This window comes from Squalius cephalus, assembly GCF_949319135.1.
Source record: "Squalius cephalus genome assembly, chromosome: 19".
Classification (NCBI taxonomy): Eukaryota; Metazoa; Chordata; class Actinopteri; order Cypriniformes; family Leuciscidae; genus Squalius; species Squalius cephalus.
In genome coordinates this window covers 22,788,247-22,813,580 of record NC_137140.1, presented here as the reverse complement: position 1 = coordinate 22,813,580, position 25,334 = coordinate 22,788,247, and the positions used below count along the sequence as shown (strand labels likewise).

Here is a 25,334-nt window from a genome sequence, read left to right as displayed (position 1 = left end):
AAATGTCTGTTTTACCTTGTGTGTTAATAAAGGTTTTTTTCTTCTTTCCTATTTCATTGTGCTGGTAATGCTCTGTGCATGTTTTTATGTAAGTGAGATGCTCTTGTGTTATGTAAATTATGTCAGATGCCCTTGTGAAGTCAATTGTATAAAATGAGTGCCGCCATAATTTAGTCACTTAGTTGCATGATCAGTGGTGGAAAAAGCACACATATTTTCTACTTAATTTTGAAATTGATTTAATATTACTCAAATAAAAGTAGAAGTGCCTACTTATTAATATACTTAAGTAGCCTATTTGAAGTCAAAGTGCATGTGGACTACTGAGAGGGGTAAATGATCAGCCAATCAAAGAATACACTTCTTTTTAAGAGATATTTATTCTTGCATGTAAAAAGGAACCACAGGCTTTTCAGGGAGGGTGAAAGCATGAAAACATTTATTTATGTTTTGGAGTAAAATCAAACGTTTCTCCAAATGAAAAAAAATCTAATAAAATACTTGGCTATTGCCCACCACTATACGTAATTAAAGGTGCACATTCACACAATGTAAAAACTACAGTGTTTCTAACTATTTAAAACGTTATTAAATCAAATTTGTTTTCAGCAAGTTTGTTTTTCCTTCAAAAGAATAACTAACTCTAGTTACGACTCAATGCGGAAACGATAGAGCAACAACCATAGGCAACAACACGAGTAAAATATGACGTGTTGGGAATCTGTCGACAAATCAAAATGCAGAGATCCAACTCCGCCCCCTGGATCTCGTGTACTGCAGTGAGGTGCTACTGAGAGGGGGGTTCCTGCCTGGACCCCAGTTTGAAAAAACCCCTGTGAGAACCTGTCATCCGCATTGAAGTACTTGAATTTTCCACAAGAGGGAGATATAATACAATTTTTATGTCACACTGCCTCTCGCTCTTATTGCTGTCAGAACAGTAAAATACCATTATGCATGAGATCTAGTGGAGAATCTCCAAAACCTCCCTATAAAAAAAAAATCTGTTTAATCATATTTTTTTGTTATTTTTTCCTCTGCACATATCTGAAATGCTAGATGATTTCTAAACTATTTTAAGAAATCCAAAAAGCAAAACCTGCCTCGAAATCTTACTGATGTTCTTCTTCTGACTCCGGAACAGCTAGGTGTTGTGAACTCTGTAATCACTGGTCAGAATCATGTGAATATATCATTTGAAACTTATTTTTTAATACTTTTCTTTTTTAACATGTAAAACTTTTTAATGCTGAGGGGAGGGGGGGGGGGGGGGGGGGGGAGACTCAGTGTAGCTATACCTTTAAAGGATTGACACAGTGACCCAGTCAGTTAAAATATAATCATGATAAACCTACAAAGCTTCGTATTAGTCCAGTAAGAAGCAGTGGACTATACCACCACATTCTAGTGGTTCAGAAAGATTGACATTTCTGTATGAAAACCCATTCAGTCATTACAGCAACATTGCGTCTGGAAATTTACAGCTAGGAATAAGATTTTTTTTAACATTAAATCTAAATGTTCCTGAAAATGTCGTTTAATAGTAGGCTATGAACTTCACAATTATAGTGACATGAATCATTAAACTCCTAGTTTTAAATGATTGTGCAACAAATATCTTAACACAATGGGAGCAACCGTAAAAATCTCTGTCATTAATATAAATTTGTGTTTTTCTGGTAGCCTATTTTTTTTTCCTCTTCATTAGTCCCCAATAAATTTTCAACACACGAAAAATATTAAATGTTGCTAAGCAATCTAAAAATACAATTATTCTGACAAGAGAATCTGCACAGACACAGTGATGTCAAAGCGAATGGGCGCGTCTGCACCACACCGTTTTATTGGTGCGCGCCCACACAAGATCCATACACACACACACACACAGAGAGAGAGAGAGAGAGAGAGAGAGAGAGCACAGAGACGCACACACTCACTCACAAGGTATGAGGTAATTGTTTGGTCACGTGACTCCTGCAGTAGCTGTCAAAAGTGATACAGCAGCGCATCCTTGACCAGCCTGCCCGCTTCCAGCTGATTGGACTGCGATCAGGTGTTAGGGATCATCTAGAAAGTGCATAAACGAAAAATATGACTTGTGATAGCAACAACTTATAAACTTATAAATAAGAATATAGCTAATAAAACCCCGTTCTGCCAAAAGCAAGCAAATTATAGTCAAGTCCATGTTTCATCAAAGATTATAAATTGCTGTCAGTATAAGTCCAGTTAAAACATTACAGAGCAAACAAATGTTATTAAAGCAGTTAATAAAAAACAATTTATTTCATGTTTAGCCTAAATCACAATAATTTAACCTTTAAATCGTTTTGATCATGAGTGATACAGACAACCGACAGTGAAGTGAATTGGCATAAACAATATTCAGTGAATCACAAATACTGTATTACTGCAAATGTAGCCTATTATTTGAGCCCATGTTTGGAAAATAGCAATAAATCTGAGGTGTTTTCTGAAGTACTTTTTATATTCCTGAACTTCCTGCCATTTTAATGGGGGAATTAGTCTCAGTCTGACTCTCAGATCCAGAAGATGCAGACTGGTAGGCTATATGTTTAATCATGGCTGGTTGATTCAGACATAATAACCAATTTTTATAGTTGATCCCTTGATCCAGAGTTATTACCCCGCCTATGTCTCTAGTCAATCCGCGTTGGGCTCAAGAGTCAGAGGAGGTGATACTGGTGTTGGAAAGTAGGGAAAGTGGGACAGCGGAGAGGGCGTATGGTGTTGTGCACGCGCTTTTCAGGTTGATGTCTTTACAACGCGAAAGTTATCGCTTGCTTCCATCTCGCTGGAGCGGCACGCGCTCGGCGTGTGCCAGTATTTAAAGGGGGAACACCTCAGTCAGTGCCAAATTTGTGAAGCGGGGTGAGGAAATGGCATTTCAGCTGTTTGTGCAGACCGAGCGCGGCGCTGCTGCTGGCGGTGACGCCTAACGGGAGCTCTAATAAAGCGGGATATATCTCTAGCAGATGAAGATGGTGAATTCAAGCGTTTTGTTATCGTCATGGCAAACGGAACCGGCAGCATCATGTTGAAATGCGTGGTTGTCGGCGACGGCGCCGTTGGAAAAACTTGTCTTCTGATGAGCTATGCCAACGACGCCTTTCCAGAGGAATATGTGCCCACTGTTTTTGATCATTATGCAGGTAAATATACCAGCGTGTTACTGGGTCATAATGAACATTAATCAATATTTCAGTGTCTATTTGATATATAATTGTATTTAACGTTTATTTAGTGGTATTTACAAGACCTCGAAGTCACTTGCATTGTGTTGCGCTTGTGTTTCTATAATGGAAACCACCTGTGGGCTGAGGATGCAACTGGTGCACATCTGCATCCTTATGGCACGATTCATTACGTTTCCCTTGATCAGAAATAAATAAAAACCTATTTACTTTCTTCTTCATTTGATTAGAAGTAAATAAAACCAAACTGAGTGCGTCTTTAACTTGAAGAGAAATAAATTAAATAAATTTGCATCCCTCTTTTGCTTGAACAGACATAAATAAAACCAAACTGAGTAGCCTATCTATTACACTAGATCATAAATAAAACAAATTTGCATCCCTCTTTCACCTGAAAATTCATCAATTTGCATTCTTCTTTAACTTGTTCAAAGATCAACAGAGAAAACAAAGAAACAGCCTTTTTCTTTAATCAAAATGAAAGCGTCATCTCATTTAAAATAATAATTTGTGATTTTGTTTTCAGTGAGTGTGACCGTTGGGGGAAAACAGTACCTGCTGGGGCTGTATGACACTGCAGGACAGGTAGGGTTAAACCATTCTTCTCTCATTGGCCTGAGGCTTTTTCATTAGCAATAGTAGCTCGATCAATACAGACAAAGTACATGGTGGCCTGTTCAAATCCATTCAGAGTCTTTTTGGCATCATATGCATCTGATTTAAAGGGATCATTCCTCCAGAAATATATTATGTCATCATTTACTCACTCATGTCTTTCCAAACCCATATTACTTAATTTCTTTTATGGAACAAAAAAAGATGATGTCAGTCAGGCTGGCAGTCTCAGTCGTATTCGTTATATGGAAACAGATGAAATTCTGTCTGTCTCCTTTTGTGCTCGAAAGAAGAAAGTCATATGGTTTTGGAACAAGATAAGTGTGAGGGTTCGATTACCGAATTTTCTTTAAGTGAACTGACCCTTTCATCACCAAGCCTCTGCCAAACTCAACAGGTGAACACACACTGGTGACTCTCAGAGGAAAGATCAACATGTAAAGCTGTGGGAATGAAACAGCAATCTGAAATCTTTACTTTCTCTGTTTTTGTGTCTTAACCAAGATGTTGAAAGCGATCATTGAAAAAAGATCCATATGGCCTTTGACAATTGTTCTCCAAGGTGGTCTAGTCTAAAGAAATAAGTATCTGGAGTTTTAGCAGTATAAATGGGAATTTTAAAACCTGTATCCTGAAAGGCTTTGCCTAAATCTCTTACTCTCTTTGTTGGTACTTCTTTTGAATAACCAACTACTTCACAAAAAGAATGTTTTATATAGTGTGAATGTGTGTCCGGACGCATTACATTCATCATGTTGTCTTTGTCATGACAGTTCAGTTGCATCGCTTCACTTCCATTCACAAAGCCTCTTAGCCTCATGGGATAGTAAAGTTTCCATTGGATGTACACTTCAGAATCTCACTGGAAGTAGTTGGCCACACTAGCCTTTTTTATGAATTATTCTGACACGCTAGCGGCAACTCCTCGTTTTTTTTGCCACTACAGTAGTAGGGAAGTATGCTTATTTGAATGCAGCCTATGTCCATGTCTAGAATTTAACTTTTAAGTATATGTGACCCTGGATCACAAAACCAGACGTAAGTAGCACGGGTATATTTGTGGCAATAGCTAACAATACATTGTATGGGTCAAAATGATCGATTTTTCTTTTATACCAAAAATCATTTGCATATTAAGTAAAAATCATGTTCCATGAAGATATTTTGTAAATGTAAATTTGTAAAAATGTGCAAATATAATAAAAATATATTTTTGTGAGTGAATGCAGCACAATCGCGAACATAAATGGACAACTTTAAAGGCGATTTTCTCAATGTTTCGATTTTTTGCACCCTCAGATTCCAGATTTTCAAATAGTTGTATCTCGGCCAAATATTGTCCTATAATAACAAACCATACATCAATGGAAAGCTTATTTATTCAGTTTCAGATGATTTCAAATCTCAATTTCAAAAAATGTACCCATGTGACTGGTTTTGTGGACCAGGGTCACATGTGTTGTGTGTCAGGCTGTCTAACTGAAGTTGTTTCCACAACAGTGCACTATGTGTCGGTATGCATGAATCTACCAAGCACCTTGCTGTAAATGTAGATTGAACTCGCCCAGAGCCAATAATTCAGAAGCGGTACAGGCTTGAACTGTTAAAAGCTGAATATCTCATAGTATTTGTTCTCTGATGAATGATTTATTTACTTTGGATTCCATGTCTTGTGAAACTTTCTTTGCCATTCTACAATTAAATAAGCATCAGACAATTTCGTTTGAACAGTTGAAGATGGCTGATTTAAATTAATTTCGCCATGTAGTGTTAGTATAGTTTAATTCATCTGATATATAGAAAACTAAATCCTCATATTTTTTCATGCTGTTTTAATGGTGATCAAACAGACAAAATGATGGCCAGGACTTCAGGATATACCAAATCCATGAGATAAAATCCACTTTGAAGCTCTTAAACAGTGGAGTAGTGCATCTGATTCAGTTGGCTTTTTTCCATTGAGTGTCATCTTTTAAAAAAACAAAAAAATGTGAGTGGTGGGCCAGATGTGTAGAAGTGTCACTGGGGGCCAAGTGGAGGGGTTTAGTTTTGAAGCAGTTCAAACACAGAAAACCCTTCCCACATGCAGCCTCTCTCAACAGCTGGCACCAGTTAGTACCGTACAGAAACCATGACCTATCACTTGATCAAGAGGATTCATTTAGCTGAAGAACAGGAAAGAGGGTTAAATGTAAAGCTGATGTTCAGGACAGACTTAAAGAAATCCAAAAATCATTTACTCTCTCATGTCTTTTGAAACCTTTGCTGAACGCAAAAGAAAATGTTTATGGTGCCACAGCCAAGCTGATTTTTTCCATACATCGAAACCGAATGGTAACCATCACTGTCAAGCAGGATTTTGAGTTAATAACTTAAATTTCAGTTTGCCTCTCACACAAACCTATCATGGCTTTGTAGAGCATGAGTCATATGGACTACTTTTATGATTATTTATAGTGCTCTGAAACTTTCCCAAATTCTATTTTAATGGTTTAATTAAATTTGAATACTCAAAATCCAATTGAATTCATAAAACATTAACAGTTTAATAATTTTTTTTATTTTTTTTATTAATAGGGCCGATAAATAACTTATTTTTAGAAATTGTGCTGTCTGTTTAAAAAAAATTGCATTGGAATTTGCATGCTTGAGTAGTAAACGAAACTGCAGCACTCATTTACAGAGACACGCAGAACATGCAGACTTCAGATTTCAGTAGCAGTCTTTTTACGCTTTAATATTCACACTCGCTAGCTCATGTTGCCATTTGATTAAATGTACAGCCCTACTTTTGATTTATTCATCCAAAAGTTCTGTGACCATTCTGTGTTTTGCTGTAAATTAAAAACTTTTATGAGTGGATTCTGCATATCGGAATTCATAGGGCCCTATACCTTCTGCACATGTCCAGGATTGATTGAGCAACACACACACACACACACACACACACACACACACACACACACACACACACACACACACACACACACACACACACACACACACACACACACACACACACACACACACACAAGATGCATGAAGAAAGATCAAAACCTTCACTGATCACATCCACATTACATTCCACTAAAATGTCATGTACTTTTGGGGCCAGTATTTATATTACTATATATGTAACTATATCAGAAAAAAATTGTGTGTGCGTGTCTTTTAGTTGCCAAACATTTGAGTTCTTTGAACCTGAAATGTTTGAAAGTAATAAAATGCCTTCTGCAGAGCAGTGTTTGAAAGATCTAATTAGCTGTTTATAATTTTAAGGCCAGTTTACACTGCACCAAAAGACACTTCATTGGGTTTTGTCAGATAAGTGTGCGTTACGCCTATTGCCTTTGGTCGGCTCTCATTTTCGCCGATAAAATTTTTTAATCGCCGTTTGTTGGGTCTTGGAATGTCTGAGAAGTGACGTGCTGTAATCTGGTGACTGACGGCGTCTGTCGGCGCAGTGTGAATTGGCTTTTAGGCATCTCAAATCTATAATGAGTTTTTCCAGCAGTATTATTGTGCACTTGACTACAATTTTCCAATTTATATATTCCATAAACATTCTGTTCTGCATTGACTAGATAAAAGACCTCATCAGAATTCCCTTTGTATGACAAAGAGTAACTTGCCCTTCTCAGACGTGTGTGTCAATGAGTGTGTGCTCCATATAGCCATGTATTTTAAACCTCACTGGGAGGAGTGAAAGGAGAGTTTTCTGGCACACTTTATGCAGTGAATAAATGGTAGCAATATTGGAAGAATAGGCAGATGTTCATTCTGTTTTAGCTGTTAAAAATAGTTTCAAGCAAGAGGCCTTTAGCTCATAAGCAGATACATGTCAGTTGGATGTCTTCACAGGCTCTCCGTCTGATTGGTCCTGACATGCTAATGGCCTCAGGAGGAGTCAGAGAGTAAGCTGGATAGTGTCAGTTAAGGGGCAAACTCTTAGATGTTGACATCTGTCTCACAACTCCGTCTCAACCATCTAATCCTGATCTTTCGTCCTCTTCTCTCAGTCCTTCACCTTTTTCTTTATTCTCTTGGGTGATGGTTTAACAGGGCGTTGAGTTGACAGGTTCTTGATAAGACTCAGAGAGGGAACTGGTGCCCCAGATGTGAAGCACAGCTGCAGTCTGCATTGCTTTTTCAATCCCACCCCAGTGTATGTGACTGCCTTTTGCCCTTTCTGGGGCTTGGTCTACCTCATGACCAGCCAGATAACTAGAAGGGATTATAAACCATACAATTTGTAATACTTTTGAAGTGCTCACATAATATGTTCCTTTTATTCGCAACTGCTTTGAATTCTTACTGGAGTCTATTTCTGGGATGAAAGAAGGACATTGAGTTTGAGCCACACACAAACACACACATATTTATGTCTTTTATTAGTGGAGACAGGACTGAAAAAGCACACAAATTGCACTGAATGACTTTTGATAATTACTTTTATGTTGGGACTGAATCTCCTGTAGGCAAGCACCAAAGTCTTGAAACTGGAAGCCAGTGCAGAGAGATAAATGGGGTGTGACATGGGCTCTCTGGCTTCATTGTTTAGGTATATGTTTAGTTAACTATACACTTTATGTATAGGTAAGTTTTTAGAATTTTGCAGAAATGTAGGTAGAGGCAGGTTTTACCATCTAAGCCTACAGTAGGTTGGAATTTCAAGAGTAAATCAGAACAGTATAAAAGCTAAAGCAGTAGTGTAACTGCAGAAAAGAGAAAAGGATAATTCGTAATCATTATGAAAAAATTGCTCACAGAAGTGACCATTTCTTGAAGATTTTAATGGTCTCAGAAGATCAGGTAAAAGTTTGAAGCATTCCACCACAGCGGTACAGAGTGAGTGAAGGTTCTTGTTATTGAGTGTGAGCATCATTGTGATGGTACCAGCAGGTATGGCTTACTCACTGACCTCAAAGGAAAGTGGTAAGTAGGAGGATGCAGTCCCAGAGTCAGTCATTTAGCCGCGTTTCCACTGTCGGGCCAAAAGCGGGCGGGCTAGTGCGTGCCAGGGCCAGTTGCGTTCCCACTGTCACTTCCAGGGGTGATCGAGCCTCGTTGGGGCTTCCTTGGGGCCAACGGCCAGGGTTTTCTGGCCCGCCAAATACCTTGGTCCAAAGCGGGTGTAGCGTGTCAAATATGTGCTTCCACTTGCTCAACACTGTTACACGGGCCAGCTCGGGCTAGAGGAGTGGTTGCGAACAGAGACGGGGTTTACCTGAGTCTGGAGACGCCAGCGCCGGATGATTCTGTCAGCATTAAAGACTTTTAAAATAATTTACCTCAAAACTCACTTTCATGTTTGAATGCCTTCTGTTTGTGATCCGATGTGGATTCTGATCACCGTATAAGGTAGAAATATTTATACGCGAAAGACTATGCACGCTAACCATTACCATAGTAAACATAGTAGCCTAAATATGAACACATGAAGAAATCAGACAAATCATAAATGGCTATCACAATCATGTTTTTAATTTATCTGTCAGTAGCCTACGTCTTGTCTATTTATCAACTTTTTTTTCAGGAGCTTCCTCTATTACTCTGACTGAAAATATAACTAGGCTACTGGGAGAGAGTGCTAAAGCTCCTTGGGTCGTAATTTTGGTGGCATATTTGTGGAAATTATCATTCTTTCTAAATGTAAATATGTCATGTAACTACCAAATAAACAGAAACGGCCTCGACTGAATAAGTAGGCTAAGTGTGTCCTCTTTCTTTTGTGAAATAGACCTAACGGTAAACCACTTTATTTCTGTGTGACACAAATGAATTCAATATGATCAATGTATCCCTTTTTATTGTAAACCTGTGGTAAAACATCGATGCTTGGGTTTTAAATATTCAAGTAAACAACAAAAATGCCAGCAAACGGTCGCTTTTATCATGTTTGTTTTGCGATCACACTGTTTCCAGTGATTCCTTTCTGATTAGTTTTCTGATAAAACTTCCATTTGTTGGTGAAAAGATGGGTTAGTGTGATGTTCCAGCGAGGCGTGTTTTAGTGTAGCGCTGCAGAGCTTCTGGCCCGACTGTGGAAACGCAGCAGATTTTGGGTTCGGTGTTATAGGCCCGGGGCTTTTAGTCCGGCATGGCCCGTTTAAAGCCCTGGCTTGCACTGGCCCAACAGTGCAAACGCGATTAAAAATGGCTGGTCAGAGCCATGAATTTGATGTTTGCAGTTACAGGGAGCCAATGGAGTGAGACCAAGTATTCTGCCACATTATGGATCATAGCTGCAGACCGATGCCAATAAGGTCACTGATATTTTGTCTATTCCTACAGACCACATTTGCTCCCACCTCAGGTGTCATTGATTGTTTTTTTTTTTTGTTTGTTTTTTACTTGGTGGTTGTCCCAGGTGCAGGAAACCACCTCTGAAGCACCTGCCTATAGAGTCTGATTTAACTCCTGGAGGAAGTGTGAAAGGAAAGACCTGACTGAGCTTCATCTGGGCTGAGTAATCCGCCTGTGTGCGTGTTTATTTGCTGTACCGCACAGCAAGCTTCAATTAATCTGAGTAAACACAGCCATGAATTATTCTCTTTGGAATGGATAATGGCAGAGGAGCCTCTTCTTTCTTTCTTTCTTTCTTTCTTTCTTTCGTTCTTCATTTCCTTCCCTTCCTCAAGTCCCTTTCTTTCTGAATATAAAACTTTCTGTGGAAAATCACCCAACCATTACATTCCCACTTTTATTCTTCAACTTGCATAAGTGGGCCTCGTGGGTAATTTTAGCTTGCTGATTTTTCATTCTCTCTCTCTCTCTCTATGATTCCTGTTGTCTTATGTAAGGAATGAGGTGCTAACAGCAAAGAGACTATCAACTGCAGATTGACCCACTTATGTCACCACAGCAAATCCATACAGATAAACATAACACAAATTCACATACTTATTATACAGAAGATTGACAGACATAGATGGACCTCAGAATTTATGGTCTGTCACTCACACATGTACATTGAGGTTAAATCTGATTGGATTAGGAGTACAGGAAGACATGCATACATGCAGTAAATGGAGAGCAGAGGGGCTCTTGAGATAAATGTTTCATAGGAAAAGCAGTGTAAAAACACTTTCCCCCTCTCTCTGTACCATATTGGTCTCTCACTCTCTCTGTGGGAATCTTACAGCAACACTTTACATTCAGACAGATTGGAATCTGATCTGAAAGTCAAGGGCTGAGGGAAGAGAAAAGGGCAAGGCAATTGCAATCTTAGTGATGGATGGATGGATGCTTGCTTTGTTAGCCCAATGTTGTAAATCGTGCTGCAATAAAACCAGACTCAATCAACACTGTATGGTTGGAACACCGAACAGTGTAGCATATATTACTATAGATGCTGACTGATGCTGATATAAAACATATATTATACAATATATAGAGTAGTAATATACCAGGTGCTTTAATGGTTGTCTCTGATTTTGCAACCCTAACTCCAACACACAAATGTATTTTAAACTGAGTGTGTGTGTGTCTTAGTAGAATGAAGGCATATATAATTCGGATGTCTATAGCAAGTAAAGGACAGTGACTAGTAGGGGTGTAACAGTACACAGAAGTCACGGTTCGATACGTACCTTGGGGTCACTGTTCGATAAGAGTTTGGTACAACAGGAAGAAGCAACAAATCCCCAATGCAAGGTTTATTTTCATTTATTTTGAACAGACAGTAGTGCAAATCACAGTTTGTTCCAACTACTGTACAACTGCATTAAGTCCCTCGTGAGGTAGTTGGTACAGTACCGCCTCCTTTAGAGCATTAAGCAATAAGTAGTAAACACAATGCACTTTTGCATAGGTTATATTTTTTTGTAGGGCTGATAAAAAACAAAAGGTATTTGATCATAATCAGCTACAAAACTGAAAAGCATATAAAAGTACAAAATTTAAAAGAATAAAACATGTGCAGAGATTAGTTTTCTTTGCGCACTAGAGTTCATTAACATGCTGTGACAATGGCGGATGCACAAAGTTTAATATTACGCTTTTTCGGGAAATATGAGCGTGAAAGAGCCTACTTCCGAGTAGAGCGGCACCCGAGGCTTCCCATTTCCGGGACACGGATTCATCACCGGACTGTAGTGAAACTTTGACAACACAAATCGGCACAATGCCATATGATTTTTGTCTCATTATAACAGCGGAAACAACTTGAAATACTCCGTCATTTATGGTCATACAGATTAGAGTAAGACATCATTTGAAACCGTAAAGTTTTTTTTATTTGTGTACTCGCAATTAAAATGAAACATTGTGCTTTTGTAAAATAAAGAAGAAAAAAAGAAAAAACAGGATGCCGCTTTCAGACGTCCCGGTTTCATTTCCATGAAGTCACAAAAATGAATTGTAACTCTGCGTATAGGCTACTAGCAAGCTCTTGCATGCCATCTGAACTCTTGTTTTGGATTGGTGCATGATCGTCTCTTCTTCTTAAGCTCTTTTTCCGGTTGAGGCGGATAACAAACAGCGTTGCATTACCGTTGATGCCCCCTTCTGGATTGGAGTGTGGATCGCCTGTGACCGACTGTATTCGTCGTCTGACTGTATGCACCGAACCGTGACGGTTCGGGACAAATACATGACCATTACAACTGCTAGTGACTAGGCATCTCATTACAGATGACAAACAGCTGATAGTCCTCCTCCATCCCATATCAGATATGCTTTTGTAAGAAGCAAAGAATAGAAAAGGGACAGAAGCAGTTGTCTTTTACAGTACTATGTGTGGAGGAGAAGCTGTGCACAATTGACTGTATTGTCACTGTACTCGTACTCCAGGATAAATGTGCATTCAGAGGCTGTCTGTTGTCAGTGGTATCAGCTGGAGGGAGAGCTTTATGGTAATGATGGAAGCAGAGAAGGGTGTTTCCAGGTTCACTGCATTCGACTGCTGTCTTGCTTTTTTTTCAATCCATTTCCCTCAGCTCCCGAAAGAGCAGGGCACTCACGTACACACAGGTATACGCGCACACACATACATTTTCCCTAGAAATGTCACATATTTCATTATTAACAAGCTCTGGATCATAAGCCGTCACAGGGCATTTTCAAGGGAATGAAGCACTAATATAAAAACCTATTTAATCAACTGCTTTTCACAGGCAACAATCAAAAATGTATTTTAGCTTCATTACAAGCCAGCAGTCTGTTTCATCTCAACTGACTTTTGATGCTACAGTAGAAACCTATGTAGTGAAAACTACTCAAAATATGAGTCAAACCTGAGCCATTGAAAAAGACCGCTGCTAAGTTGATTAAATGACTGCAGTTTTAATGGTCCTGGCGTACACCCAAGTGACCCAACACTGCACATTTTTGAATTTCTCTCTTATCTGACACACCCATCTGGGGTCTTGTAGTTTTTACTCACAAGCAGATGAGTTGAATCAGGTGTGTTTGATTTGTGCAGAGCTGGGGTTACTCCAGGATCTGATGTCATAAGCATTTCAATGCCGGTATACCCTGTGCAATAAACTAACAAAGTTTCATCTTTCATTACTACTCCCAGTTCTCTCCAGCAGCAACAGGCATTATAATTGTAAAAATAATGAATTTCCACTCATCTGCCATTTTTTGGACAGCAGGTAGTAGTTTGATCCAGTGTTGTCTTCTTCAACCAGATTGGGCCTTTTGAACAAAAAGATTGCAATTCTGTTTGGTGCTGCTAGTGGCTTGGGAATTACACATTTCACCTTTACGTTAGTAGCATCTCTATATTTCATTAGCGACTCCCAACATGGACATAAACTTGTTAAATGTGTGTTCTCTGGTGGTAGCAGGAGATATGCAGGAGATGTGGGTGGATGATGTGTTGGCTTATTCTACATTCAGTTTTGGCAAAGGCCAGCTGTAAATAATACCATCCCTCCCACCCTGCCCCCTGTAGAATGTTTGAACAGGCCAAAGGATGGGCAGCGAGTGTATTTATAACGCAGTCGGCCCACAGGGGCAACACACACTGACACAACAGTCTCACTTACACCACAGATGCACCTGCTCAACTTTGTTTTGTGAGGTTATGTTGCAACAAATCCTGATTTGTCAGGGACAGGACGATCTCCCCACAGCAGTAGCAAACCGTTTCGGCTGTAATTCTAAAGGTTATATATCGCAGGTTCATATCTCTGCCACAGAACAGCACATTTGGCCTTGAAACATTGACAGTTGCAAGTAAAAACAGAAGGTTTATATCGCTCGCCAATCTTCTTGATGGATGAGCGACTGTCTGGCTGTGTTGTGTGTACTGAGTGAGTGCGTATATGACATCGCTAAAAGTGAGCTTTCCCCCAGTGTCCTACGTCCTACCCTAAAGCTGAGGTTAAATGTACCATTGCTCAGTGAAATTTTGTGGCCAAAATCCAGTCATTCTAATAGGAATCCATGCGATATGGTGTTTCACGTGAGGGTAAAAATGAATTCCCACACAGATTTCGTTTGTGTTTAAGTTGGTCCCACGAATTCGCCACACTGACCAACAGAAAGCTGAAAGTGACTTCTGTGTGAGCTGTGCTTGCATCTCTACACTATTAACAATAGACAGTGAACGCCCTCAAAAGATTTCTCTAATATGACCACACATAAAGGCTTATGCAACCCTGAACTCCAAGTTACAGAAACTCGCCGAAGTACTTTCACTCGCAATCTTAAGTCGGCAGTTGTTAGTAACGTCCCTCGCGGTTCAGATGCAAAGGTGCTCCTACGGTAGATGAGAGACATCATGGTAAATTAAACTCTGAAGCCAGATTTCTGAGGTTTCATTTCTGGAAGCTCAAGACTGTTCCTGAGTGGTGCCTGTTGCAAATGATATGTTTGTACTGCAACGCATGGCCAGAGGCACATGCTGTTACAGTTTAGACACACTCTCGTTAGAAAGAATAACCATGGATGATTGCATACTAACACACACACACACACACACACACACACACACACACAGTCTCTGCGTGTAGAGACACACAAATACACGTTGGAAAAAAACAAGCTCCCAAAAATATCAGTCACATGTCCCCTGTAAATCCAGGCTTATCTGTTGTAGTGTCTGGGGTTTCTGGTTTCCAGAGGACATATCGATGTCTCTGGGCTGTTTAAAAGGACGAATGAGGAGATGGAGGAAATGCTGTTGAGTGAAATATGGATTTATGGGTCACGAGTCATAATCTAAATCATATTAATCTCTGCTCGATCATTAGGGTCAGCGGGTAATTTCTGGTTGCTGCTTAAGTGATTGCTGATAATGTTCCAATGTAGAGCATTTGTGGACTCTGATTCAATACAGTGGTGAATGCTATTAGTTAAGATTTGTGGAGAAGGAAATTACACTGTATTCAAAGTGAATTCATATTAGGGTATTTTACTATAGTAAATGTTTCTGAACTTTTGATGCTTTTTTAAAAACCATTGTTGAGTTATGAACAGTAGAAGGCTCTGTGCTTGTTTTTACCCAGTGTCCTCTGGTCTGACAGGAGGACTATGATCGCCTGCGACCCCTGTCCTACCCCATGACAGATGTCTTCCTCATTTGCTTCTCTGTGGTGAATCCGGCCAGCTTCCAGAACGTAAGAGAAGAGTGGGTCCCTGAGCTGCAGGAGTACGCGCCCAACGTCCCTTACCTGCTCATCGGCACTCAGGTTTACACACTTTGCTACACAAACGGCACAAAATTATTTAGTATACTGCCTTTTTTTGTAATTGTATGTGAAACGGTGCACAAATTTGTAACAAAAACATTCGGAACACTAGTATGCTACAGTGTTGCTATATTGGTGTCCAGTTATCATCTTGACCCAAGTTTAAAGCCCGTCTGACAAGCGCGCTTCCCAATAACACATCCCGCATTGAATACACATTCGTTCAGTAGGTGAAGAGTAGGTCTTTAGTGGCTGTTCGAACGCATTCAACCACATGAGCGTTTCCACTCCGAAAGCAATCCGATTGAATGCGCTTTCGACTTCCTCTGCAAGTGGTCGAAAGTGGACAAACTCAAAACATTTTATACCCCGTTTCCACCTGTATTTAGCGTCGTCCAAAAAACGCATCTTAATACCAGATGGAAACAGGGCCTTATGTAAAGCAATATACTATATAGCAAGGCTCAAGTGCCTGATTTATTTATTTTTTGGTCGCAGATGTAATTATATTATCATCTGACTCTTTATAGAAATTTGGATATATGTCAAACTTTATCCGCATACATATAGTGCACTCGCTTGCTATAGCAGGGCGATATATATACTATATAGCATCTAAACTGATTGATTGCTTGTATCATTGCAAAATGTAAACTATATTATCGCCCCGTTCTAATCTGCTAAATACAAAGGCATGAATATATTATAAACATTACCATCATGATTTTCTGTATTGTGAAAAGCGCTATATAAATAATTTTGACTTGACTTGGTACGGTATTATAGGATGCACTGATAATTAAAATTCTATCTGATACTGATAAGCCTTCTTATTGGAATTCTTCATTCTAAAGAATTTTGTCTAAATAAATGTATAATACAACACCTAAAAACATTTAAAAAAATCATTTTAAATGCTACAAGTGAATTTCAGCATCACAAAACTATAATGTACAGTACAGTATAAAAATGCATTGAGATTTGCTGAACATTTAACAATGTTATTAGATTATTTGTGTTTTCAAAGATTAACTTTTTGAGTGTTAAAATGGATGGTAAAAGGTAATCTAAACAAGCATGCACAATTATTAAATATTAATTATCTATAGGTTATATTGTGCATCCCTAGTATACTATTCCAAAGATAGCACAAACACATTAATTGTCTGGTTTTGTTCATTTTGTGTTGACTGTCAGAATTACTGATGCTACAGATATTTATGATCTGTGAGAATGCATTGTAGTTGTGTGGTTATATTTGTGGTAATATTATGGATCGAACATAATGAATTGTGTCCTATCGTAAAAGGTTCGGTCATCAAGTGTTCATGACATATGGTCAATGAAATTGTTCAAACGGCTTATTATGATTGTGTTGGTAATTACTATATCCCATGTATGTGTGTTGAGAGTGAGGGTTTGTCATCAGCCCTAGTCCTTTCAGGTCATATTTATTGCAGTGTGTTCCATTCCCGTCTTAATCAAACCACAGAAGTGAGATGAATACAGCGCAATCGATACGAAAGGGGGCCAGAGAGAGTCATGGGAACAAGGACCCTGAACCAGGGCTACATGAGTAATTGAAATAAATCTGAAATCGGAATATAATTTAGTGAGCTGTATCAAAGGCTGTGATTTGATTAAATAAATATATGCGCTGCATGTTTCAGAGTGACATGGGCAGCTCATTATGCAACATGCACCAACAGTCTTCTCATAATAAAGGGAAGCTTTAAGAGTTTTCCGACAAAATAAAGTTTAATGTTTAATGACTGCCATAAATATTAGTTTTGTAATTTTACAGTTGTAATTTAAAATTTAATTATTCTGCTTAAATTTTGTGAAATGTTGAGTAATATTTCTTATTTTAAGTATTTTTTTATATATATTTTTATTTGGCTCTCCTACTACTACTACTAATAATTATTATTATAATTATCTAGCCATATTGATCCCAAAAATTGCAATTAGATTTTTTTTTCCCCCTATATCATGTAACCCTACAAAGCTTTACTTCTGCTGGTAACCAGCCAATGAACATTGACATATTTAAAGGAAACCTTTACATTTGTGTTCCATGTGTCTAATTGGAAGATGTGAAGGAAATGCAACGCTGTGTAGTGGTTTTGCTAATACCTCAGTGGATGTATGGAGAGCAGTTTTTTTTGTGGAGAGTAGCTGGCAAAAACTCAAACTTAGATGAAGTGGAATTTTAATTAGAAACAGGGAAGGCGGAGACCCTCCTACACCACTGCGGTGGTACTTTTTAGGTGAAAGGGGAAGTCTGTAGACGCATGCCACCATCTGGTCTTGGGTTGAATTTCCTGGAGCCTTCTGCTCTAAAAACAATCTCATTCACCGTCCTTGTACAGTTAACCCCTCACGTTGAGCCTACTTAACTGTAACTTTCTCTCTCTCCGTCTACTTTTTTGGCTGTAGATTGACCTACGGGATGACCCCAAAACTATTGCCAAGCTGAACGACGTTAAGGAGAAGCCCATTGTGACAGAACAGGGCCAGAAGCTAGCAAAAGAGGTGAGAGGGGAAAATTATACTTCCTATTTCTCAAGTTTAAAATAATACTGAAACTTTGTAGCGAGAGAACTCAGACATGGGTCAAAGGGAAAGTGAAAACAACAGCACATTGTCGTGATTTGAACAGTGCATGTCTAAAATGATGTCTTAATTTTCTATGCATTTCCAGATTGGTGCCTGCTGTTATGTTGAATGCTCAGCACTGACACAGAAAGGTCTGAAAACTGTGTTCGACGAGGCCATTATAGCCATTCTGGCTCCTAAGAAAGGCACGCTCAGGCGAAGACTGGGCCCACGCTGCATCAACTGCTGCCTCATCACATGATACACCAGCTCAGGGGCGTCCAAGTGAAAGAACGCAAGGCCTGATGGTGACCAATTGACAACCATCCAGATTACAATCTGACTTCTGAACTAAAGGAACTAGAACCAATGGACGCTGTGAAATATGAACGATGGTGCTGTACAGTCCAAGTTATGGGCAAATGACAAAAAGACACATTCTTCAGGGAGAAATGACACAAGAACACTAATCTTTGAGATGGGATACAAGGAAAACAACAAAACGATTTGCTGAACGTACAAGCACAGAGAATAGACAATGAAAGAAATGTAAACATGTCTGAGACACCCTTTTTAATGGCTAAGAACAATCGAACTGTATTTCCGTGTCTGGCTCAGCGAGTACGAAACCCAGACAAGCCTAAACAGCACAACCAAACCCTTCGGTCATTTACAGAAGTAAGACTTTATTTAACTTCAAAAAGGGAAACTCAGCATCTCAATTTGGGTTGCAAAACAGTTGCTTTTTACAAAATGTCTCAAGACAGAACTGGCTTTATATACAAGAAGGAAGAGAGGAATTATCAAATAAATATACTGCCATTATGAGCATACAACAAATGAAATATCTATTCTACAAAAAAAAAAAAAAAAAAAATTGATTTGTATTGTTGTAAATGTGACCTCCAGAGTCATTTTTCTTTGATTTGGAGCACGCACTGGGGTGGACAGTCGTTTTTGACTCAAGCCTGGATCTTTTTCTCTGTCAAGTTTCTGGTGGCCTGTGAGTGTGTCCTTCGTTTCCTCACTTAAGCTTGTAGGTGAGCTGTTTGCGATGCCAGTGGATCCAGACAGGGGCAGCGACAAGGCCAGTCAGAAATCCAGTAGTTGCCCCGAGGGTACAGGAAATGGGCCAAACCTGCACAGAGGAGCCACAAAAACGAAGAGATCAAAACTGTCATATTGCAGGAGCACAAGTGACTGACTGCAAATTCTACAGATTCACTGTGGTGTTTTACCAACCAAATTTTTTGTATTTGAGACTGCTTTCTTCCTTTCTTTTTTTAACATAGAGTTTTGAGCGTTACGTATTGGTGGCCTTGCCGCTCAGGTCTGTGTCGACTGCTTTGCATTTTGAATTTTTGCTTCATATGATCAAGTTGATCTTCTTTTTAATGAATTTCCTGCAGTCCATGCAAATATGTGGAGTGGTCCGAGTGGTCTTTAAAGCTTCCAGCACATTGTGAGCAACAAAAAAAAAAAAAGCCTTTATAAATAGTAGATATATGGAATGCAAATCTAAAAATCAAAAGGCACAATGGTTTTATGAGTGCACCTAATTCAAGATTAAAAACTTGCTGTTGATGCCAAATGTGCAGTGGATATACAAAATGTAAATTGAATGACTTCCGCAATATGCTTACTGACTATAAAAAAAGTTTTTCTAATATTTTGTCTCTTTGTTTTTAGTCTTGTTGCTTCTTCATATAGATTTTAATACCTTATTTCAGTCTAGCACATAAAACATTATAAAATAGGCAATTCTTTTTCTGTTATATTAACTTGAAGAAAAATAATACTATTATACTAGTTAAAAACTATAAACACTACCATTAAAAAGTGTGAGGTCTATAAGGTTTTTAATGTTTTTGAAAAGTCTCTATACTCACCAAGGCTGCATTTATTTCATCAAAAATATGGTAAAACAGTAATATTGTGAAATATTATTACTATTTAAAATAACTTGTTTCTATTTTTATTATATTTTAAAATGTAATTCATTCCTGTATTACAAATCTGAATTTTCAGCATCATTAATCCAGTCTTCAGAGTCACATGATCCTTCAGAAATCATTCTAATATGATGATTTGGAGCTCAAGGAACATTTCTTGTTGTCAGTGTTGAAAAGTTTTGTTGTTGTGGGAAACCACAAATATTTTTGTGATTCTTTATGTATAGAAAGTTCAAAAGAATAGCATTCATATGAAATAGAACTTACTTGTCGATTTCGATCAGTTAAATGAATCCTTTTTAAATAGAAGCATTAATTTCCCAATTGACCATGAAACTTTTGAACAGTGTGTGTATATTAATATTTTAAAACGCACACATTTGTTTCACTATATTAGTGAGGACACTGCATAGACTTCCACCGATTTTATATCAGTCTAATATTCTTTATGGCCTAACCCAACCGCTACCTTATAAGCCTTTTTAACCAGTAAGGACCAATAAAATGTCCTCACTAGTCAGTTGTCAAAAGATTTAACTATATAAGCGAAAACATTTGGCCAAGTATGTACAGAACACACGTATATATATGAAAAATAGCAACAAAATATTTGATAAACACTATCCATCCTTTTCTTATCCTCTTCTGTCTTTTTACAGAGAGTAAGATTTCTTCCCTTCATAAATGACTGAAGATATGAAGAGTGGCTCAGAATTAAAAAAATGTCAGCAAGATTGATTATTCAATTATCTCAAGGCTATGATGATATGGGTTGCAATATATAGTGTCATGGCAATGAGAAGGAGCGAGTCTGCGAAAAGCATCAGCATTCAACCACCCCAGAGTTTCTCATTAGCTCACAATCCCATCATCATGTGTTTAGGAATCATCAGTGAGTCTACGCCAACCTCACTCCCCTCCCTACAGCTTCCTCACTCCAGTAATGAGTCAGTCTCATCTCTCTGGCCTCGTCTAGACATCTGTGTGTATAGAGCGTGTCAGAAAGCACACATGGGAGACTTCAGCGTGACATTTTGAGGGCAAAACGAGGGCAAACACTGGCCTCTGATCAATGTCTGTACAACACATGAATAATTGAAGTACCAGCACAGTCCTTCTATGCCAACAAAACCTGTTTATGGCTGCCCTGCACGATTGGTTGAGGAATGTCTATGTTGTCTAAAAAGGCTCTTTTTACATTTACGTTAACACCATTTGTTTTCTATTTGACAATGATCTTTAGTATAATGCAATACTGAGATAAATGTCCTTTAATAAAGATATAGATGTGATTGTGGTATAAAAGAAAGCAAGTTTCATTTGTCTGAATAAAAAAAATGTATTGTGTTTTTATGGTTTTTGCCCATTTAATAAAAATCAATAGGGTTTGTTTATAAATGGGGGATTATTTTATCTGCAATAATTGCATGAATTATAAATAGACAGCATAAACATATGTAAAGCAAAACCAAAATATATTACAAAGCAAAATGATTTCTCTGGCATGTTCCTCCTTTCTGAATTTTAAAACAAGGAACCCTGTACTGCAATTCTGCTGCAACGGCAGAAATCTGCTTTCTGCACTGAGCATAACTATGTATTATAGCACTCATTAAGCGACAAAGTTTGCAGTGGCTTTTGCTTTACTAGCCAAATTTAATGGAGAGTCACATGAAATCATCAGGGGGGGAAGAGAGATGCATTGGGGTGTGTTGCAGGCCAGACTCAAACCTGCATCACCCACTTGAGCGCCATGTCTCAATGAATGTGCCTAAAGAATGGATTAATTGCTAAATGACATTTCTTTTAAAATTACAGGAGTTTCTGAGACCAGTTACAATAGTGTCATCTCACTAACCTGCCATGGTCTGTCCCAGTCGAGAGGAATGGGGAAAGCTCCCAGCCAGGCCCCAATCACACTACAGCCAGTGGTAATCTGAAGAGAGGTGTCCCACACTGACATCGCCCTGAAAATGACACATGCTTCATCATAACATTGCTACTATTGCTAACAAATGAAAATGAATAAAGCTGAAACGTTGCTCATGAATACAGCAAACTAACCATATATCAAAAGAAGCAGTGTTAATAAATAAATATTCAAATAAATGCTGTTTTTTTTGTACTTTTTAAGCCATCAAAGAATCTTGAAAAAACAAAAATTGATCATGGTGTTCAGAAAAATATTAAGCAGCACAGCTTAAGCACCAAATAATCATATTAGAATGATTTCTGAAGGATCATGTGACACTGAAGACTGGAGTAATGATGCTGAAAATTCAGATTTGCCATCACATGAATAAATTACATTTTAAAATAGTTTTCAAACAGTTATTTTATTGTAAAAATATTTCCTAATATTAAGGTTTTACTGTATCTTTTGATCAAATAAATACAAGCTTGGTGAACTTAAGAGACTTCTTTCAAAAACATTAAAATCTTACCAACCCTAAACTTTTGAACAGTAAAAAAAAAAATGAAATTGACAACTTTAGCTTAAAATACCATATATAGGTTATAAAATATGAGGCTTTTTGGCTGTTATACAGTGAAGTGATGTAGGATACAAGAGGACTATGAATGTTCGCTGAAAACAGACACAACTGTATATTTACATCTGAGAGATAAATTTCCTGCAGAGATACTGCAGCTGTACAAACACACAGTATCTCTGACTATCATACCATTGGAACATCACTAAATTATAGTACAAACGTTCAGTGGTCTTGTTTCAAAACACTTCAGTCAATGTGAAGCTTTAGTTCATTTAAGCTAAAATGTTACGGAGAAGCTTTAACGATATTAATAATTAAAGCTGCAGTCCGTAACTTTTGGCGCTCTAGCGGTTAATAAACAGAACTGCATGCGTCTTGCGGAAGAATATTGTAGCCGGCGCTACTTCTCTCTGTTTATGTCTATGATGAGTCACGCAGGTACTGGGCTACTCCGCAGTGGTACGACCCGAACCAGTCTAAAATAGTCTATTTTAGTCTAAAATAGTCTATAGGTGTCCCATAGTGATTCAGGAAAATGGATTCATGATATCCTCGCTCATTATATACATTTTGTAAATTTTGAACACAATAAAAAGTTATGGAATGCAGCTTTAAACGCTAAATTATATACAATTAGAAAATGGGAAAGGACTAGACCCAGCTCATGCCCCAACCTGCAGGATTTCCTCTGAGAGCATTAAGCCACACTCAACTCTAGTTACTCATAAATGGGGATTGAGGCATTGTGATTGCCATTTCAAAATGGTTTTGCATCATTTACTTTATATTGAAGGCGTTCATCCTACAATAATCCCTTATGTGAAACTCAATGAGATCTGTTGCACCCATTTGTCAAAGTTGGTCAAGGTCTCCATCTAGTGGATTACAGCAAAGCCTCTGCTCAGCAAAGCCTCTTCCCCACCGTAAACGTGATTCAAGTGGTTTATGTAGACAGTTTATCCTGCATTTACCCATCTCTGCTGAAAACCCGGATCCATGCCTGTACATTAGGGCCCAGTATGCAGAGACATCTCAATGTAGTGAGTGTGGACAGCAGCACGGCCAGAGAAAACGTCTCCAGGGCAGACCTACAACATGACATGTGACTTATACATCTGGTATTTCACATTTCTGGACACAAAACAAACAAACAAACATGTAATACTTACTCGAGCAGAGGTGCGCCGTACATTACCACCACAGAATGAAAAAAGAGGCATGACAGTACAAAGTACAGACAGGATCTGGACAATCTGTTGATCTGTGAATGAAATAACAAATGAAACTTTAGTCACCATGAAATCTCTTGTTTTAGTATTTATTATAAATGATTTATCCATGCACATCATTTTTTTTTTATTGCAGCGTCATCTCTTCTTTGATGACGTGTTTACTGGTGTGAGGGCAGGACAAACTGTCACTTACATGAGATCATAGCAAAAGCAAGCAACAACAATCTAATCTATTCCCAATGGACAAAATCAAGTCCCGCCCTACATTTTTTTTCTTGTTCAAGAAGCCGTTTCACTCTTATATACTGGTACATCACAATAGAGTGGTGCAGGGATGATGTCAAAACCCAGAAGAATAATTCGCCACTAGTTCCCTCAAGATTTTCCTATAGGGTTTTTTCAATTTATGAGTAAAATAAGGTCTGTGGTAAACATAAGTTGACAATAATTGGACATTTTGTTCTATAATCTAGAATTTTGAAGCTGTTATGTTCCTATTAAGTACCTAGATAAGAAAATTTGGAGTTTGAGTGTGTGTAATTTTTTGTTGTAGAACAAAACGTCCAAGTATCGTCATCTTATGTTTACCACAGACATTATTTTACTCATAAATTGAAAAACCCCATTATAAAAACCCATAGGAAAATCTTGAGGGAACCAGATGCGAATTAATCTTCCGGGTTTTGACATCATCCCTGCACCACCTTATAGGGAAGAAAAGATTATCGCAATTTCTGTTTTATGCTGACTTTAATGCTCATTCTATTTAGTCATCAATTATGTTTGCATATCATTGGAGAATGTTCTGCCCATCTCTACCTTGTAGCTCAATGTGTTTTTCTTTGTTGGTGGGCTGATACCAAGAAGCCAAAACACTGCAATGGTGACCACAGCAACAGATCCAGCCACACAATACAGCCAAACCATGTGGGTCCCATAAACAGAGAAGTTTTCCAAAAGCACAGCAGGCATCACAGTTGCCATGAAGATGGAGGAGGCAATAATGGCATGAGCGGATGCCATGCCCCTGATCTCAACATCCCACATTATGGAAGTTAAATGGAGGTACCTGTTAAAGAATAATGCAAGTCAATTAATGGGATGAATAAACAATTGCAAAAGAAATGTTAAAGCCATTTGCGTGTCTTTCAAAATATTTCATATAAGGTCAAAGAAAGGACACGAAAGACAGATAAGAGTCCAACGTGATAATGAGACTGGCAATAAAAGCATAATTTCCAAGAAATGTTAGAAAAGCAAGGACACTATTGCATACAACTAAAACGAGCAGTTAATTCAATGATTAATTCAACTTACTTTGAAGTAAAGACTGACCAGTGGAGTGTTGTGCCTGCCTGCCCTGGTTGTAACTTATATATCCAATAAATTAACTTCTAAACTAATGGATCACCAGATTCCTCCAGCACCTGAACAATTTGAACACATTCAAGTTTTACCTTTCTAGAATGAATGCCAATAAGACTGCAAATAAATGTGAACAGTTTATTTACAAAACATGACTCCCGTGTAACTTACTTCCGGGAAAATGAAGTCACCAACAATCAAAAACATACCCCAAAAAACA

The 25,334-nt window shown here is 38.3% G+C and overlaps 2 protein-coding genes across 3 annotated transcripts; one reads left to right on the top strand and one right to left on the bottom strand.

The window, feature by feature from the left end:
* Window positions 1-2,662: 2,662 nt before the first annotated feature.
* Window positions 2,663-19,739, top strand: rhoq (ras homolog family member Q). The gene is made up of 5 exons (XM_079851905.1): window positions 2,663-3,173; window positions 3,742-3,800; window positions 15,308-15,472; window positions 17,912-18,007; window positions 18,177-19,739. The coding sequence occupies exons 1-5, from the start codon at window positions 3,032-3,034 to the stop codon at window positions 18,330-18,332; spliced, it is 618 nt and encodes a 205-aa protein (XP_079708031.1). The 5' UTR covers window positions 2,663-3,031; the 3' UTR covers window positions 18,333-19,739.
* pigf (phosphatidylinositol glycan anchor biosynthesis, class F) lies at window positions 19,074-25,320 on the bottom strand. 2 transcript variants are annotated; one of them, XM_079851904.1, is made up of 7 exons: window positions 25,286-25,320; window positions 25,067-25,176; window positions 24,569-24,818; window positions 23,687-23,778; window positions 23,489-23,605; window positions 21,881-21,989; window positions 19,074-19,208 (listed from the first exon to the last, which is right to left on the bottom strand). In XM_079851904.1, exons 3-7 carry the CDS (start codon window positions 24,794-24,796, stop codon window positions 19,095-19,097), a joined length of 660 nt encoding a protein of 219 aa, XP_079708030.1. In that variant the 5' UTR covers window positions 24,797-24,818; window positions 25,067-25,176; window positions 25,286-25,320; the 3' UTR covers window positions 19,074-19,094. The 2 variants fall into 2 exon arrangements, with proteins under 2 accessions (XP_079708030.1, XP_079708029.1); XM_079851903.1 differs by having other exon boundaries at window positions 25,067-25,313.
* Between the last annotated feature and the right edge of the window lie 14 nt (window positions 25,321-25,334).